At 38.4% G+C, this 18195-nt stretch overlaps 1 protein-coding gene across 1 annotated transcript; it reads left to right on the top strand.

Moving 5' to 3' along the window:
* Window positions 1-363: 363 nt before the first annotated feature.
* LOC310731572 (uncharacterized protein) lies at window positions 364-17947 on the top strand (the record flags this gene model as incomplete). Its single annotated transcript, XM_083551230.1, has 6 exons — window positions 364-788; window positions 1463-1554; window positions 2333-2437; window positions 2478-2753; window positions 17206-17337; window positions 17897-17947. Exons 1-6 carry the CDS (start codon window positions 785-787, stop codon window positions 17945-17947), a joined length of 660 nt encoding a protein of 219 aa, XP_083407356.1. The 5' UTR covers window positions 364-784.
* Between the last annotated feature and the right edge of the window lie 248 nt (window positions 17948-18195).

Here is an 18195-nt window from a genome sequence, read left to right as displayed (position 1 = left end):
GGGACAAAGACAGAGGTAATGTAATGAATGGCGATGATCATATAAATAAACTCAGTTTAGTAAAAGTTTGTGAACAAACTTTATATTGGTCCAGTTTTTAAAGTCCATTCTGAAAGTTTTAAATAGTGTAATAATGTCTGGGTTTCCAGAGATCCGAGATTTTGTAACATCTCATTTTTTGAGTCACATGATACGTTTTAACAATATTAGACTATATAGTTGTGTAAAATTTGGCTATTTGTGGTATTTGTAATTCGAAGTGGTTAATTTGGTAATGTTTGTTTATATCTTGGTTTATTAAAAAAAAAAGCTAAATTATGTAAAATACATTTTAAAAGTGTAGTACAGTGTATTTCTTCGTGATACCGCTAGAAGGAGCTAAAGTTTAGTAGAACATTACTGCCATCTACTGGACATCGAACACTTTTTAAAATGAAGTGGAAGAATAAACAGTACTGTATGATAAAGGAGTGTTTAAATAAAGACATTTATGTGCAGGAAGACCAGATGTAATTATTCTTATTGTTTGTGTTTAATTTATAATGTGACCCAGACAGCACCTATATTTTATAGTTTCACTGGAAACAATTTAAAATAAGGTTATGAATGTTTGAACACAATGATTATTGGTGAATGGGCTGTGAGGGAAGTGGCACCAAGTAAAATCTTGCCCAGGGCAGAAAATTGACCAGGGCCGGCCCTGTGCAGGATGGAGGGAGTGTGTTGAACTGTTGGAGTCGGCGTAGAGGATGGAGGGAGGGTGGGATTTAAGTGGACAAGAAATATGAGTCAGTTCATGTCACACAGATTTTAATTTTATTTTATAACACAGCAAAAAACCCAAAGCCGACCAACGATCAAAAATCAAAAAAGAGTCTTCAACCAGCTGTAGTTTAGGTTACAGGTAGTCACGGAGACCAAAACCTGTTAACAAGCACCTTGATTGGAGAGGCTTGTGTTTATTAAATAAATATATCATTGAAGCAATTTTCTGTATCATTTCTTATGAATTAACTGTTAGATTTTATGAGATGAAGGGGGGATGATAATTGGCCAAACATATCGGACAAAAGAAATCAGCAACATATATTGGTCATCCTGTATCAGTCGACCTCTAGTTGTGAGTTTAAATGATATGCTCAGTTGTATGTATGAGATAATTGTAGAGAGTCAGAGACTGTCTGGAGGGTGAGACGCCACTAAGCGTTAATATTATAATAATTACACTGATCTATTAGAGACGCTTATCAAAAAAGTCTGAATCAAATCCACTCACAAGTGCAGCAGATTCATGTGATGTGAAATATTGTCCTAATGGCAGCAGCAATATACAGTCATATATATATTTCTATAAAAGAGCTCTGATACAGATTTCAGTCATTAAGAAGAACATCTTCAGAGGGTTTTTTTCTCGTCCTGGTATCATAAGTGTAGATAAACATAGGTTGTGTTTAATTGACAGCCCTGATGAAGTCTGATGACCTGAAGAGGGTGGAGCTGAGACTTCAGGCAGCAGACGGACTTCTGAGGAGGAACATCAGCACCACACGAGAGGTTAGAGGTCACCCAACCTGTAATTAATCCTGGAGGAATTAAGTATGATTAGGGTGATAGCGATTTAAATGTAAGTGTGTGTGTGTGTGTGTGTGTGTGTGTGTGTGTGTGTGTGTGTGTGTAGTGAAAAATGTATTTAATTTGTTTGTTGTGTGAATTGCCATTTTATTATGATTTATTTTTATATTTTATTTATGTATTTATTTGTATATGTATTTACTGTAAATTCTTATTAAAGATAAAGTAAGTGCAGATTGTTGTTAGTTATTTATATTTTTAGGTGGCAGCAGGATGGGGGCAGGTCATGACGTGGAAAGGAGACTCTCTGCTTGCAGGCTTTCTGTGACGTAGCTTCCTGTATTTGACTGTGTTTTTAAACAAACTTTACTATTTATCTCTCCTTTTTTCCTCTTTTAATAATCCTAAATTGTTTTTTGTCTTCCTGACTTGTGCCTGTAGTTAGTTAACTCGACTATCACTAGTGTTGACTATATTCATTCCCTCTCACTTTATCACATCTCTGTATCTTAACTCTATCGGGTATTATAAGCACTATGCCGGCTGTGTGTCTGCCTTTGAGCACAGGTGAGGACTCGTTCGAGTTGCAAACGGTGGAGTTGGAGCTGGAGGCTTTGGAGAAACAGGCAAAGCATGCCCAGCTGCGAGAGCGGAAAGTGGCATTGGAAACATCCCGGGCGGACGCTCACTCGTCCCAGGTAAATTCCCCGGTTGAACCTAACGCTCCCAGCACCTCAACTCCGCGTGTTTCTCTGCCCAGGCCCAGCGCACCTACAACGCAGCCCGCCCAGTTATCGTTCACTCCGGCACCGGTGCACCACGGACCCTGGATGCTGCAGCAGCGGAAGACATGAGCCAAGCCCCGGTCGAGGACGTCTCCCCCACCACCACCACCGGCCTTCGAGATCTCGACCGAGTACCGCTTCGCCCCTCTCCGCGAGACGGAACGTCATACTGTGATTCTTGGAGATTCCATCGTCCGGCATGTCCGCGCTACCGGAGACAAAGGTAAGGTGCACACTCGCTGTTTTCCTGGTGCTCGTGTTCTCGATGTCGCTGCGCAGGTACCCGCGATCCTAAACGAGAACTTTGCAGCGGTTGTTCTTCATGCTGGAAGGAACGACACCCGGCTGAGGCAAACAGAGATCTTAAAGAGGGATTTCAGGATCCTGGTGAAGACGGTATGCAGCACATCACCCACAACGAGGATCATAGTGTCAGGACCTCTTCCCACTTACCAGCGAGGGGCTGAGAAGTTTAGTAGACTCTTTGCACTAAATGAATGGTGTCGAGAGCACAAACTTCTCTTTATTAATAACTGGAACTGTTTCTGGGAGCGTCCGAAGTTCTTTCGCCCTGATGGCCTGCACCCCAGCAGAGTTGGAGCAGCAGTGCTATCAGATAACATCTCTTGGATACTTTACACCATCTAACTGGTAAGACATCAGGAAATTTACGACTATGAGAACATTTATACAACAAACCAAATAGTTACAAGTTCACACACAGCCCAGTTTATAGAAACCGTATCTATTCCTCGTGTAGTAAAACCAAGAATTAAATACACAAGATCCAGAAATAATCTTATTGCAGTTATCCAGATAAGCAAACACCAAAAAGTTCTAAAGTTTGGTCTTTTAAACATTAGATCACTTGCACCCAAAGCACTGATTGTAAATGAGATGATCACAGAGAATAATCTCTCAGCACTCTGTCTCACTGAGACCTGGATTAAACCAGGTGATTATATGGGTCTAAACGAGTCTACAGCATCAGGATATGTTTATAAGCATGAGCCCCGTCAGACTGGTCGTGGGGGAGGTTTAGCTACTATTTACAATGCCTCTCTTATGTCAGTCAGAGATTAGGATTCAGTTTTAGATCATTTGAGGTGCTCGTTCTTAAAGTTGTACTTTCAGACATGCATATAAAACTTGCTCTGGTCACCGTGTACAGACCCCCAGGGTTCTAAACTGATTTTCTTCAAGAGTTTGCTTGTTTTCTTTTAGACCTCCTGATCAATTTTGAGAAAGTGCTGCTTGTAGGAGATTTTAATATTCATGTAGATGTTGTAAACAATGCTCTAGGATTATCATGTGTCGATTTATTAAACTCTTTTGGGGTTCAACAAAACATCACCAGACCAACTTATCATTTTAACCACACACTAGACTTAATAATATCCCACGGAGCAGACGTCACTGATATAGAAATTTTACCTCAGAGTGATGACATCACAGACCATTACCTCATACTGTACACACTACAGGTAGAGCAGATTAGCCGTGTTTCACCACGTTATCGACTTGGTAGGACTATTGTTTCGACCACTAAGGACAGATTCATAAATAACCTGCCTGATTTATCTCAATTTCTCACTAAACCCATAACTGCTAATAATCTTGATGAAATGACTTACAACATAGACCTTATCCTCACTAGCACGTTAGACACTGTTGCCCCCATCCGGTTAAAAAAGGTTAAAGAACAAACACCTGCATCTTGGTATAATAGTCATACGCATGCCCTCAAGAGAACAGCCCGTAATCTGGAGAGAAAATGGAGGAAAACTAAATTGGAGTTATTCAGAATTGCGTATAAAGACAGTATGCTCAGCTACAGACAGGCGCTAAAGGCTGCTAGCGCTGAACAATTGAGCGAACTCATAGAAAACAACAAAAACAATCCCAGGTTCATTTTCAGTACAGTAGCTAAATTAACTACAAATCAGGTATCTGAACATTATGTTCCATCACAGTTTAGTAGTGAGGACTTTATACATTTCTTCACTGAATAAATAGATAACATTAAAAAAACAATTGTGGCGGTCCAACCTCTGACAGCATCTCCTCATACAATCTCACCTACAACTCCACAACTACACTGTTTTACATGTACAGGACAGGAAGAGCTGTATAATGTTATTACCAAAGCTAAATCAACAACATGTCAGTTAGATCCCATTCCAACTCATCTATTGAAGGAAGTGTTACATACAGCTGGTGAGCCTCTTCTCAATATTATTAACTCCTCACTATCTTTAGGTCACGTCCATAAATCCCTCAAGTTATTTAGCCCCTCATTAAGAAACCTAATTTGGATCCAAACACGCTATCGAAGTACAGACCCATTTTAAATCTCCCATTTATGTCTAAGATTTTAGAAAAGATTGTCGCTGCCCAGTTATGTTCCCACTTACAAGAGAACATCTTTGAAGAGTTTCAGTCAGGTTTTAGGCCCCCTCATAGCACAGAAACTGGTCTAGTTAAAATCACTAATGACCTGTTTTTAGCTTCAGACCAAGGCTTCATCTCACTGTTAGTTTTACTAGATCTTAGTGCTGCATTCGACACTATAGATCATGATCTCCTCCTAGAGCGCTTACAAAATTATATTGGCATTCAGGGACAGGCATTAAGCTGGTTTAAATATTACCTGTCTGATCATTACCATTTCATAGACTTAAATGGAGAGCTATCCAGGTTAATGCTAGTAAATTATGGCGTGCCACAAGGTTCAGTTCTAGGACCCCTGCTTTTCACAATATACATGCTTCCCTTAGGAAATATTCTTAGAAGTCATGAAATTAGCTTCCACTGTTATGCTGATGATACCCAGCTATATATCTTATTATAACCAGGCGATACAGCTCAATTAGTTCGGATAACTGAGTGTGTTAAAGAATTAAAAGACTGGATGACCCATAACTTTCTACTATTAAATTCTGATAAGACGGAGATTTTCCTCATCGGCCCAAAAACCAGTATACAGAAGCTCCAGCATCTCAACCTGCATTTAGATGGATGTTCTGTAACTGTTATTTTAGACAGCAACTTGTCTTTCAAAAATCATATCAACCAAGTTACAAAAACAGCCTTCTTTTACCTTAGAAATATTTCTAAGCTGAGAAACATGTTATCTATATCTGATGCAGAGAAGCTCGTCCATGCGTTCATGACCTCCAGAATAGACTATTGTAATGCATTACTAGGTGGATGTCCTGCATCATTAGTAAACAAGCTTCAGTTAGTTCAGAATGCGGCAGCAAGAGTTCTTATGATCATATAACCCCAATCTTATCGTCCCTGCACTGGCTACCTGTTAAGTTTCGAGTCGACTACAAACTAATGCTTCTTACCTACAAAACACTAAATGGTTTGGCTCCCATGTATCTCTCCAGTCTTTTAACACGCTACAATCCGTCACGCTCCCTGAGAACTCTGGACTTCTAGTAGTTCCAAGAATAGCCAAGTCCACTAGATCATTCTCACATTTAGCTCCTAAACTCTGGAATAGTCTTCCTGACAGTGTTCGGGGCTCAGACACACTCTTCCAGTTTAAGTGCAGATTAAAAACTTATCTTTTTAGCAAAGCCTACACATAACACACATCTCACATCATAACCTTGTGCTCCAGAACATCTGATCACATGCACATTATCAACTTGTACTGTTAATATCATGAACAGCAGCTATGCTAATTTCTCTCCACTGCTGAGGTTTGGCCATAACCATAAAGACTGTATAAGACTGTAGAAAGAACATTACTTATAATCACACACTCCAGTGCTCATGTTAGTTCTCACTCTCCAGTGTTCTCTATTGATAAAAGATTTATGATCAAACTCTAGATGTCACCCAAATGAGGATGGGTTCCCCTTTTGAGTCTGGTTCCTCTTAAGGTTTCTTCCTCATAACATCTAATGGAGTTTTTCCTTGCCACAGTTGCCACGGCTGCTCATCAGGGATAAAAATACACACCATTCACCTTAACTGTTGATTTCTGTAAAGCTGCTTTGAGACAATGTCTGTTGTGAAAAGCGCTATAGAAATAAACTTGACTTGACTTAACGTTGATCAGTCACACTATGAAGTTATGGGAAAAGGTAGTGTAAGCCAGGCTGAGAAAAGGTGACCATCTGTGAGTCAACAGTCAAGGTGAATGGTGTGTATTTATCCCTGATGAGCAGCCGTGGCGACTGTGGCAAGGAAAAACTCCCTTAGATGTAATGAGGAAGAAACCTTTAGAGGAACCAGACTCAAAAGGGGAACCCATCCTCATTTGGGTGACATCAAGAGTTTGATTATAAATCTTTCAACAATACAGAACACTGGAGAGTGAGAAATAACATGAGCACTGGAGTATAAGATTATAAGTAATGTTCTTTCTACAGTCTTATACAGTCTTTATGGTTATGAAACTAGGAGCTACTGAGCAACTCTAAAAGCTCTGGCATGGAGAAGCTGATGCTGGACCTGTGATGATCACAAATGTTGAGCTATTTTATAACACTCGAGGAGGTCCAATGTCAAAACTCCACACATGTAGTGGGATCCAATTTGCTAAAAAGATGTTTTTAATCTGCACTTAAACTGGGAGAGTGTGTCTGAGCCCTGAACACTGTCAGGAAGACTATTTCCGTGTTTAGGAGCTAAATGTGAGAATGATCTACCGCCTTTAGTGGACTTTGCTATTCTAGGAACCACTAGAAGTCCAGAGTTTTGAGATCTCAGGGAGCGTGATCAATTGTAGCGTGTTAAAAGACTCAATAGATACATGGGAAGGATACAGAAGGATAATCAGTAAAAATAAAGAATAAACAGTTAAAAAAAAAACTTACTTGTTTGTGTCTGTGTTCAGCATCTTCAAACTTTTTAAGTCTACAGTCAGTTTCTTTTATATTTTAAGAAAATTACCCAAAAAAGCTCACCTGGAGGCATCAGTGGAATTCATGCTGAAGATGCTGAACCAGCTGGACATTGACATTTTTTTTAATGGCAAATGTTTATTTGACATAATTTGCAGCACAATCTTCTGATACCAATTAATTAATCATTTAAGCAATTTTCTGTATCATTTCTTATTAACTGTTAGATTTTATGAGATAAAGGGGGGATGATAATTGGCCAAACATATCGGACAAAAGAAATCAGCAACATATATTGGTCATCCTGTATCATTCGACCTCTAGGTGTGAGTTCAAATGATATGCTTAGTTGGATGTTTGAGTTCATTGTAGTCTTTTTGATCATCTTAAGCAGAAGGCGACAGTGATTCACGGTCTCTTGGAGCTCTTGAATGTCCTCCAGTAGCTTTTGGTATCTCATCAGATAATCTCTCTTATGCTCTGCTCTATCCTTCTTCTCCTCACAGTGATTAAGAGAATCCTGGAGCTCTCTAATGGTCAGAAGCGGTAAGTTGTTCCTCTCCCTCATGTCTAGTTGGTCCTTCTTGCTTTTCTCCTCCCATTTATTTCTCTCAAATTCCAAACTGGCCTCGAGCTGAGCAACACGTTCAAGCAGTTGCTTTTGTTGTGTCTCTCTCTCACGTTCTACAGATTTCTCCTGTTCCTCGTGGAGTTTCAGGGAAGACTGGAGCTCAGTGATGTTCTGGAGGTGTGTGTCGTTTCTATGATTTATGTACTGTTCACGCTGCTTTCGCTCCATAGCTAAAGTAGCCTCCAGAGTTTGCACCTTCTGTACCAGGATGGCTTTCTCTTCTGTTATCTTCTCTATTATCATATTAAGAAATGCATCCCAATCTGTAACTCCTTTCTGCATGTGTTCCAGCTTCTGCTCCTCTTCCTTAATCTGTTTATATTTCTTCTGTCTCCTGCTTTGAAAAATCTCTCTAAGTTTTCTAAAGAGCTCCATTTTAGTGTCTCTTTACTTACAATGAGTGAATTCACGGATGAAAAACAAAAGCATGATCTGACATGTATATATATATATATATACACACACACAGACACACACACGCGTATCCTACTGTGACGTCACACCCAGACGCCCACACGCTTGGTCGAGCTGAAACGGGGAACCGACTCTCCTGAACCTCATTGTTTTGAATAGAAGTGATCGAACCGAACTCTCTTGAACCGAATCTAATGAGTCGAACTCACCGAAATGAATCTTTTTGTACTGCCGGGAAACACCCTCTGCCGGGATGAAGCAAACTGTACGACACCTGGAACGGTGAGTTTCCGAGCTTTATGGATTTTATTCTCTTTAAAACACAGAGTTTATCATTTATTATTATCATTATTAACCATCGGTACCGGAGTGAAGAGGGGAAAAGCGATGTTCCTCATTTTGTGTTTACTTCTGATCATTAGCATAAAGATCACAGACTTGCAGGAAAAAGTGGATACATTTGATTATAAAAAAAATAAAGAATGATAATAAAGAGTGATTATATTTCCATAAATGTTGCAGTGAGCAGAAATGAACCTTTCGGCTAATGGTGTAGGAGACATCATCATTAGCCTCATGCTAGCCGGGTTTGCTAGCACTGCTTTTGTGTTTGTTAGTTTATTAGAAACGTCTACTTTTTGACTAAAAGATAAATGAAACTATATTTAAGTTAATAAGATTACATAAGTTACATTAGTACATAAGTTTACTTATATTTCACTAAAAATCTGATATTTAGACTGAGGAAGAAAACTATTAAAGCTAAAAATAGCTAGCTGACTAGTTAGCCTAGCTAATGTTGCGAAATAATTGTATTTTGCTTTTCATGTCCTTTTCTGTATTTTTATCTACATTTATACAGTGAATGGACACTCTAGGAAATAATAAAGATGTAAAAACAGGTATATATGTGGTAGTGAAATGAGTCCTAGTGTATGACTGAATTGTTCCTCAGGAAAGAAAAATGGGTTCAGTTCAGCAGAAATTAACTGATAAACAGTGTTAGGAAAAGACAAATTGTTCAAATATTTACTCAAATAAAATTTTGATAACTTGTTAAAATGTTTGTAATGGTTTAATAGAGGATTTATTCAGGTTTAAACACACAAGCTGGTGGTGACGGTAATATTGATTATAGATTCCTTTTACGAGATGCGTCTCACTGTGTGTTTGTCTTCAGACACAGAAGGACAGAGACAGAACAAGGCATCAGTCTCCTCCAAGCAGCTTGTCCCCTGTGAGGACTCTGTCTCCTTCAAGCAGCTCGTCCCCTGCGAGGACTCTGTCTCCTTCAAGCAGCTCGTCCCCTGTTAGGACTCGGTCTCCTCCAAGCAGCTCGTCCCCTGTGAGGACTCAGTCTCCGCCAAGCAGCTCGTCCCCTGTGAGGACTCGGTCTCCTCCAAGCAGCTCGTCTCCTACCAGTCATGAGCCTCACATAGAGATGAATATAGCGCACATAGTGTTTGAACAGCATTATGTTATAGGTTACAGAGTGATTTCTGTCCAACACCAGGGGATCAGGAGGAGAAGGAAAAAGATGAAGAGATCAAGAGGAAGAAGATGAAGAGATGATGTTATGGACTCGTCTCTGAGCAACAGTTTAAGCAAAAGTCTCATCTCACTCGTTCCTGTTCAGTATCTCACCTCAGGCCTGGGGATATCAAAGATTCCTGTAGATGATGTGTTGTGTATACAGTAGAACATCAGCTGTAGGAGAACCAGGGAATAATTGACCAAACAAGGATTTGAATATCAAGATTTTGCAGAAAGGAGGAAGTTGTTTTTGCTGTGAACTGATCAAATGTTACACTAGGGCACTTTGTATTTGTGGAAGTGGTGTTACGAATCTCACGTGTAACCATTTCAATTGTTTTTATGCCTCGTTAGTCTTAAAACTAACATTTATAGAACTGACTCATAGAAAGTGTTTTTTTTTTTCATGGATCACCTCAAATCAGTTACATTCATTGTGTGTGTGTAATGATGGCATGTCAGCTATAAGGGTGATGGAGAAAAAGTCAAATCTAAATGAAGTTTGTCACTTTTTTGTTTCTTGTCATTATTTGTTGTCCTCCCCATGTGCTGCTGTACACAAGTGAACAGAGACGTCCATTTCACACCAAGCTTTTTACAGAAATTACCAAATCTTACTTTTATTACTGCTGAGATGATTTTATAGGAGTTTAGTTTCTTATTTTAATACCAATGTAAAAAATCCCATACATATTATGGTGTAGTCGTGGACCAGTTGAGAAAACACTAAGTGCTTGTAAAAAGACTGGCGGCAGATCAAAATCAATCACATCTTTCATTAATGTTTTTTCTTTTTCAAATACATTTTTGGACTTGAATGTATTCAATAAAAAATATTTATTACAGTTTAATTTACCTTGTGATTCTTTCATTCTTATGATCATTTCTTGCTTACAAACGTCTTAAGTAGATGATTATAATTGAAGGATGATAAGAGACTATAAATACTACCATGTGTTTAAGTAAAAATCTGTGTTCAGAGTTCAGAGAAGGTAAGTATAATGAATAATCTGAGGAAAATGAAATTAAGGCTGTTAAAAGGGCAGTGTTGTCAGGAAACAAGGAAGTGAGGCCAGGGGGGTATTCCAGAAAGCAGGTTATGTGACATACCTGGGTGTGTTTAAGGGTAAGTTCGTGGATAACCTCAACTTTCGGTTCCAAAAACGGAGGTAACTTTCTGGGTATGTATGTAACCATAGCAACTGACTCTCTGAAGATAACCTGCTCAGGAGCGGGTTATGTTTCAGTGTAACTTCGGTGTGCCCTTTTGATGAGGATCCTGTGGACGTAGAAGCACAAATTATACGAGGTTTTGTTCGTCGGGAGAGGGTTATAAGACCGCGTATTGATGTGTTTGCATACCCTAATGAATATTTGAAAGAGCGTTATCGTTTTTCAAAAGATTCGTTAGTTTATTTATCACGTCTTTTAAAACCGCATATCGCAAATGTGACAAACCGTGTGGGCGATTCAGAGATTGTTCGTACAGTATGTCTGCCACATATATATATATATATATATATATATATATATATATATATATATATATATATATATATATATTATATTTAGTCATATTATTTATATCTATACATGTATTCATTATGCGCACACACACTTTATACTTCCATAACTTTCAGTTTCAGGGTTTCCAAATGTAATTGGGTGCATTAATGGCACTCACATTCCTATTAAAGCTCCACCAATAAATGAGGGAGACTATGTTAATAGGAAATCTAGTCATAGTATCAATGTGCAGGTAACAACTTAATTTTTTCCCTTCTTAAAATCATTAAAGTCATTACTTTTTCCACTAACTAGGTAATATGTGAGGCAACTCAAATCATTACCAATGTCGAGGTAAAATGGCCAGGATCTGTGCATGATGCCAGAATTTTCCACGAGTCATCATTATGCCAGACATTTCAGCAGGGTATGTTTTACTTTATACAATTGTTGTTTTTTTTCCTTTTTACTAAATTTGTGCTGTACACTTCAATCATTACAGGACAGTACAATGGTTACTTGCTGGGGGACAGTGGATACCCTTGTCTGCCCTATTTAATGACACCCTACCCTGAACCTGAGCCTGGACCACAGACACGGTTTAACCTGGCTCACAGCCGAACACGGGCCAAGGTGGAGATGACTATAGGGATCCTCAAATCTCGGTTTCAGTGTCTGCGTGGGCGGTAGTCCAGAGAGGGCATGCGACATTATAGTGGCTTGTGTTGTGCTTCACAAGATTGCCACTATAAGAGGAGAGAGCCACCCTCCTTGTATTGAGGAAGATGGCCCAGAGGAACACCTGCAGATTTTAGAGGCCAACAGAGACGGAAGACTTTTGAGAGACAGGATCTGTCAAAATTACTTTTATTATTTTTTTTGCACTGGCCTGCCAGGCAGTTTATTTCTTTATTTCCTGAAAAACAATAAAAGTAAAATTCAATAAAATGTTTTTTTTTATATTGCTTTACACATCTCTCTTGCTTTAGCAGATGCAGCTGTATTGCTTCTTTTTACTATTATTGTCTTAAACTCCTCATAAGAGTGCATTAAAACCTCCAACTCCGCCTCTGTGAACTACGCCACTCTCTTTTTTCCCAGCTTTGAGTTTCCATGGTGACTCGTGAAATCGGCGATCCATTGAAAATGTCTTTATACATGCACCGTGCACGCGCATTACCTCTGGGTAACCAGTTGGAGGTTCATTAAACTAACTCTTCTCAGGTGTTTTGGAACCGACATACTCATGGTATGCCTGTTTTGGGGTAAATCAACCCAGAGGTTATGATTTATCAAATGGTAAGTTAACCAAGCTTTCTGGAATACCCCCCAGGTAGCATGAATGAATGATTTATTTTCTAATAGCTCATAACACATCTGACACGCGCTAATCACGCATTCTCTATTTTCAATGCACTTCTACTCCCCCTAATGGTCATTTTAAGTATAACACAACAACATGGCAACACATGCAGTAGAAACTAATTGCACCCCAAATTAAACCCCACATTTCTATCAAAATCACATTCCAAACTGCAAACACGTGGTTTCTATTAAATAATATAACTCTAAATATTTTAATAGCCTACTGTGTCTAAAAAGAGAAGACTACAGGAACTCGTGAAGGGTTTACAATCACACACCACTTCCTTGTCTTCACACCACCTGTTGTCAGCTTCCGCGTTTGAATAATTGAAGCCCCACCTTTTTTGTGACGTCGGGATTCCTGATTGGTCATATTTCTTGGTAAACGCACCAATGAAATGGTGCCCTGGAAGCGCTTTAGTATCATGACAACTTTGTGGTGCTGCAGTTCAACACAAACATTTACTGACCACAGTAATGAAGCGCAAACAAACAGCTAAAATGTTTTTAATTGTTTTTAGTAATAAGCTTCAAGGTTTTGAACAATCCGCTCTCCAAGACGCCAAAAAAGATTTTTCAGCCAGAAAGAACAACTTTCAGAAGAAAGAAGGAGAAATAATGACAGATAATAAGACGGGTAACAGCTACAGCTGCTTCTCCTGCTGTCAACTTTATTCAACTTTATTGTCATTGTACAGAGAACAAGTACAGAGACAATGAAATATAGTTATCATTTAGTTCCTTAAACCACATTGAATATAAATCTGTCATGCAGGAAATATCAAATGATTTTGTACTGACTGAGTAATGCAGCACTTATAAAACATTTGTACTACAACATTGTGTGTGTTTAAGACTGGTGCAGTATTGCATGACTCTGTTCTCTTCACTGTTTTAACTAGAAGTTTATAATGATTTCTGTTTAACTTGAACTTTGTTTTTTTATTTTGTAGATAAATTTAACATAGCCAAGTACAGAGATAAAAAAGGCAACATCAGAAGGCCAATGAATGCCTACATGGTTTGGGCGAGGAAACAGCGGCCCATCTTTTCCAAAGCCAATCCAAATAGCAGCTCTGCAGAGATCAGCATGCAGCTTGGGATCCAGTGGAACAAACTGAGTGAAGAACAGAAGAAACCCTACTACACTGAATCATGGAGGCTTAAACAGGAACATGAACAGTTGTTTCCTGGTAGGTGAACATTCTTTATAGACAAATGGCAAAATAACAAAACAAACGCATCAATCCTGACACTTTTATTGTTTTTATGTTGCTTTCCTACTCTTTAAATTCTTCTTTTCTATCATGTAGATTGGGTTTATAAACCTCTTCCAAAGAAGAAAAGGAGAAAAGGCAGTTTGCAGAGTAGTGACTCACAGAGGAGACCTGATCATCAACCAAACCACCATATAGTCATGAACATGCCAGAAGAAGTACCAGTCCATGACCTCGTGCCTGAAGTTAGTGATCAGTTCCCCGGCCTTAGCCACCAAGAACTGCTGTCTCCTAAAGACTTCTGCTTTGATCCTCCTCTTTCTGCTAGACCAAGTGAGTTAGTAAACTGCATTGGAACAGTTTCAGAAGAATGCCATGCAAATTAAGTTTTACTCTGCATCTTAAATAATCGCCATAATCACCACTCATTTACTTTAATATGCAGCTAAAATTGTGCACTTCTGTTTACAGCACCTGCTATGGGTCTGACTGTACAAGCAGTAAGGTTCAGCTCGAGGACGAGGATGAAATCAATTTGCTCAACAACGACATCTTTTCCATTTTAAATGAGGATTGTGACTTTTTAAACCAGTCTGGAGACCAGAATCATACTGGAGACCCCCACAACAGCACAGAGATCCTGGATTCTGTACCAGTCTTTGACGTCGACAGCTTCGAGGATCTGTTGAAGCAACTTGAAGAGATGATGACAATGATTCAGGAATAGAGGAAGATGGTGAAATTCAAACGTATCATGTACTTTAGTGTGCATGTTGTTTCACCATCTTCATTTTATATTGAATTTTAATTTAAAGTTTTATTTAAATTAATAAAGCTTTTTTAATTCCAATAATGTCTATGTCTCTTCATAACAAAGAGCATTCAATCACCTCATTTTCTATCCTGAAATCCACTTTAGTAAATTTAGTGATGTTTGATGTACTTAAAGAGAAGGTATTTGACAGAAACTGAAGTTGAGGTATTTTCTTGCAGCTTTAGTGCTTTGTTTATTTTGAGCTCTGAAAGCAATATAGCTGACAGTTAATGTGGGGCAGAACCTGATTCACTTAAACATCTGTACTTCATAATTAATCGCATGGATTGGCACAAGAAAGTGGATGATCTTTCAGCAGGCATTCTGACAGGGTTAACACTGGATTCACCTCACAACACCTGAACACTACTGCTGGATGGAGCAGCGGGTGCGTGCACGAGCAGCGGTTGGTGAATGGAGGGTGGAGCTGGGGGGAAATGAGCGGTGAGAAGCAGATCTGTGGCTGATGGGACTAATCAGTGTGCTCTGTTTTAATGACTGGTGATGAGGAAAAAAAGGAGAAAGACAGAGCAGAGTTGAGCATGTGTGTGTGTGTGTGTGTGTGTGTGTGTGTGTGTGTGTGTGTGTGTGTGTGTGTGTGTGTGTGTGTGTGTGTGTGTGTGTGTGTGTGTGTGGTAACAGCAGTCCACTGTAAAGCACAGTTTAATACTGTGTGCTCATGTGTGTATCAGTGTTCTGATTTGATAATCTGAAACATTGGTGTTGGTCACAAGAGTGTGTGTGTGTGTGTGTGTGTGTGTGTGTGTGTGTGTGTGTGTGTGTGTGTGTGTGTGTGTGTGTGTGTGTGTGTGTGTGATGTAAAGTGTTTGAGTAAATGTACTTCATTACTGTACTTGAGTAACTATAAGTGACTTCCTGTCCGATGAACTGTTCTGTATTGGTCCTGTTTACTTCAGTAGTAAGAAATGTAGACCTGAGATCCTGATTATTTGTCTTTTATTACCAATAAGGCAGTGGTTTTTAACCTTTTTTAAATCATGACTCATTGTTTACATGAAGAAAACACAGTGCATGTAGGGGTACGGCCTCAGGAGCCCTGCAGTAAGTGTGCTGTGTGCATGTGACTGATGAATGTGCAGGTAGAAATTCAACTGAAACTGCAGTCAATCTGGTTGATTATCAAGCAAGTTATTTTTTTAACTACATTTAAGTTCCCTGTTATAGGATAACTTGCAATTTTGTAAATTCCAACTTTATTTTATTTATTCCTGTTAATACCTTAATATTCCTGATAATTTCCATGGAAAGTTTCCAGTCTTGAAAATTCCTGCAACCACATTCCTAGGAAATACATGAGCTGTTCCTTAGTTTTGGGCACAGGGATATTTTGCCTGCCTTTTTTTTTATTTTTTTTTTTTTAAGTTTTACATTGTTCATTGTTCAAGAATTTTACCTGTTGTACAAATTGCAGTTTAGACACAGAAGCTTTGTGTATGTGAGGATCCTCTATAATTATTTGGAGAAAGAGTCTGGTGTCATTATGCCATGGCTTGGGAAGTCGGGATGTTGTTAATAAATGTGAACTAATTTAATGTTATACAGTGTGTCTGTGTTCTACATTACAGTGGGGTCTGAGGTTCGGTTCCTACCTGTGTTTTTCTTGTTCTGCCTTCTGCTTCAAATTCCTACATGTTATATAAAAAACCAATTTACAGTAATTTTCTTTTCCCCCTTTTCTTTTACTGTCTTCTATTTGTTTCAGTGTTTCTTTGAGCATACAATACAATACAATACAATACAATACAATACAATACAATACAATACAATACAGGTGTGAATCTACCTGTATTTGAGAGTTTATTTGTTAATTATCCGCTAGGTGGCAGCAATGGCACACTTACCAGTAAGCTGTAGAAGAGCTCATGATCTTTATATCACTTCACTTCTGCCCTCAGTCTTTCACTAGTGTACAGAGATGATTGTGGATTAAACATGTTAATGTGTGAATGTTAGATTTTCAATGTTTCTTCTTATTTAGATCTGTAAAAAATATCAAGACTAAAAGGTAAATAAAACCTGTGTTCCACACTCTTTATTGTTCTTTTACCAGGTCGTAAGTGTTCCACCTGCTGCAAGTGTTCCACCTACTTTACTCCACTCCTACTGCTGTAGCGCCCCCTACCTCCACCCCCACCATTATACAGCCTGCACTTACATTATCAATGCTCATTCTTTATTTTTATATTTTAGAGTCATATTGTCTTTTATTGGATAGAAGATTTTGTGTTTTCTTCAAAAGGGAAATCAGATCTTTACTTTTCCAGCACACATATGATTTTACATGAATGTCAGTCTGTTCTGTCGCCTCTTTTTTAGTTTACAAAGTCACAGTTTGCTGGAACCTTTCCAGCAACCATTCAGCAGCCAAACCTAATGTAAATGTACCAATGCAGATTTTGCAATGTAATTGAAAAAGACCTTCATATGTCATTATCATCATCATTATTATTCTTAATTTAATAATTTACAATATGTGCCTTTACAGCCTGGTAGTCAAAGTCCATCTCCTTCAGCCAGTGATTCATCTGCATCCAGTCCTTCATCTACATCCAGTCCTTCATCTGCATTCAGTCCTTCATCAGTCCTTCATCTGCATCCGGTCCTTCATCTGCATTCGGTCTTTCATCTGCATCCAGTCCTTCATCTGCATCCAGTCCTTTATCTGCATCCAGTCCTTCATCTGCATCCAGTCCTTCATCTTCATCCAGTCCTTCATCTGCAGCCACACCTGCTGTTTCTTCCAGTTATTTATTTTCTGTATTTTAAGCCACTCAGAGACTTGATGTCATTTTACTGTTTATAAATATTTTTGCTAATATTATATAGTTATGTTATGATTTTACTTTTGTGGATTTACTGCTATTTGTATCTATTGTTTTGTATTTGTATTTGTACCTTTGTGTGTTTGCATCAATTATATTTCATCGTTTGACATTTTTGTAGCATTTTCAGTCATTAAAAATATGTTTTATTGTACATAGAACAGTGACTCATGAATTATTCAGTGAACCTGCTGAACCCATTATCATCATCATTATTATTATTCTAATTATATATATATATATATATATATATATATATATATATATATATATATATATATATATATATATATATATATATATGTGAACTTTATATGTTTATGATGTTAACAATTATAAACTCAATCTGAACAGAGTGGGGGCCATCCTGATTATGTTCCTCATCAAAAACCACTAAGAACATGAACGTGATCTTCAGTCAATTTAGTGATCATCAGCACAGACCTCATCGTCCTCACCAGAGTCTGGATTCTTCTGAAAACACACACAAAAGCCCTACATCACCTCTAATCCTTTTCATCTAGTAGCAGCTCTACATTTAGCTGCAACTGCACTAATAATACATTAAAAATTATACAAATGTACTATGATTTAAGTGAATCAATGCTTCAGTTCAGTGAGATTACAAGCTGGGTTTAAAGCTGTAGATTTTA

This window comes from Silurus aristotelis, assembly GCF_946808225.1.
Source record: "Silurus aristotelis genome assembly, chromosome: 9".
Lineage (NCBI taxonomy): Eukaryota > Metazoa > Chordata > Actinopteri > Siluriformes > Siluridae > Silurus > Silurus aristotelis.
This window is presented reverse-complemented; position numbering and strand designations above follow the sequence as displayed.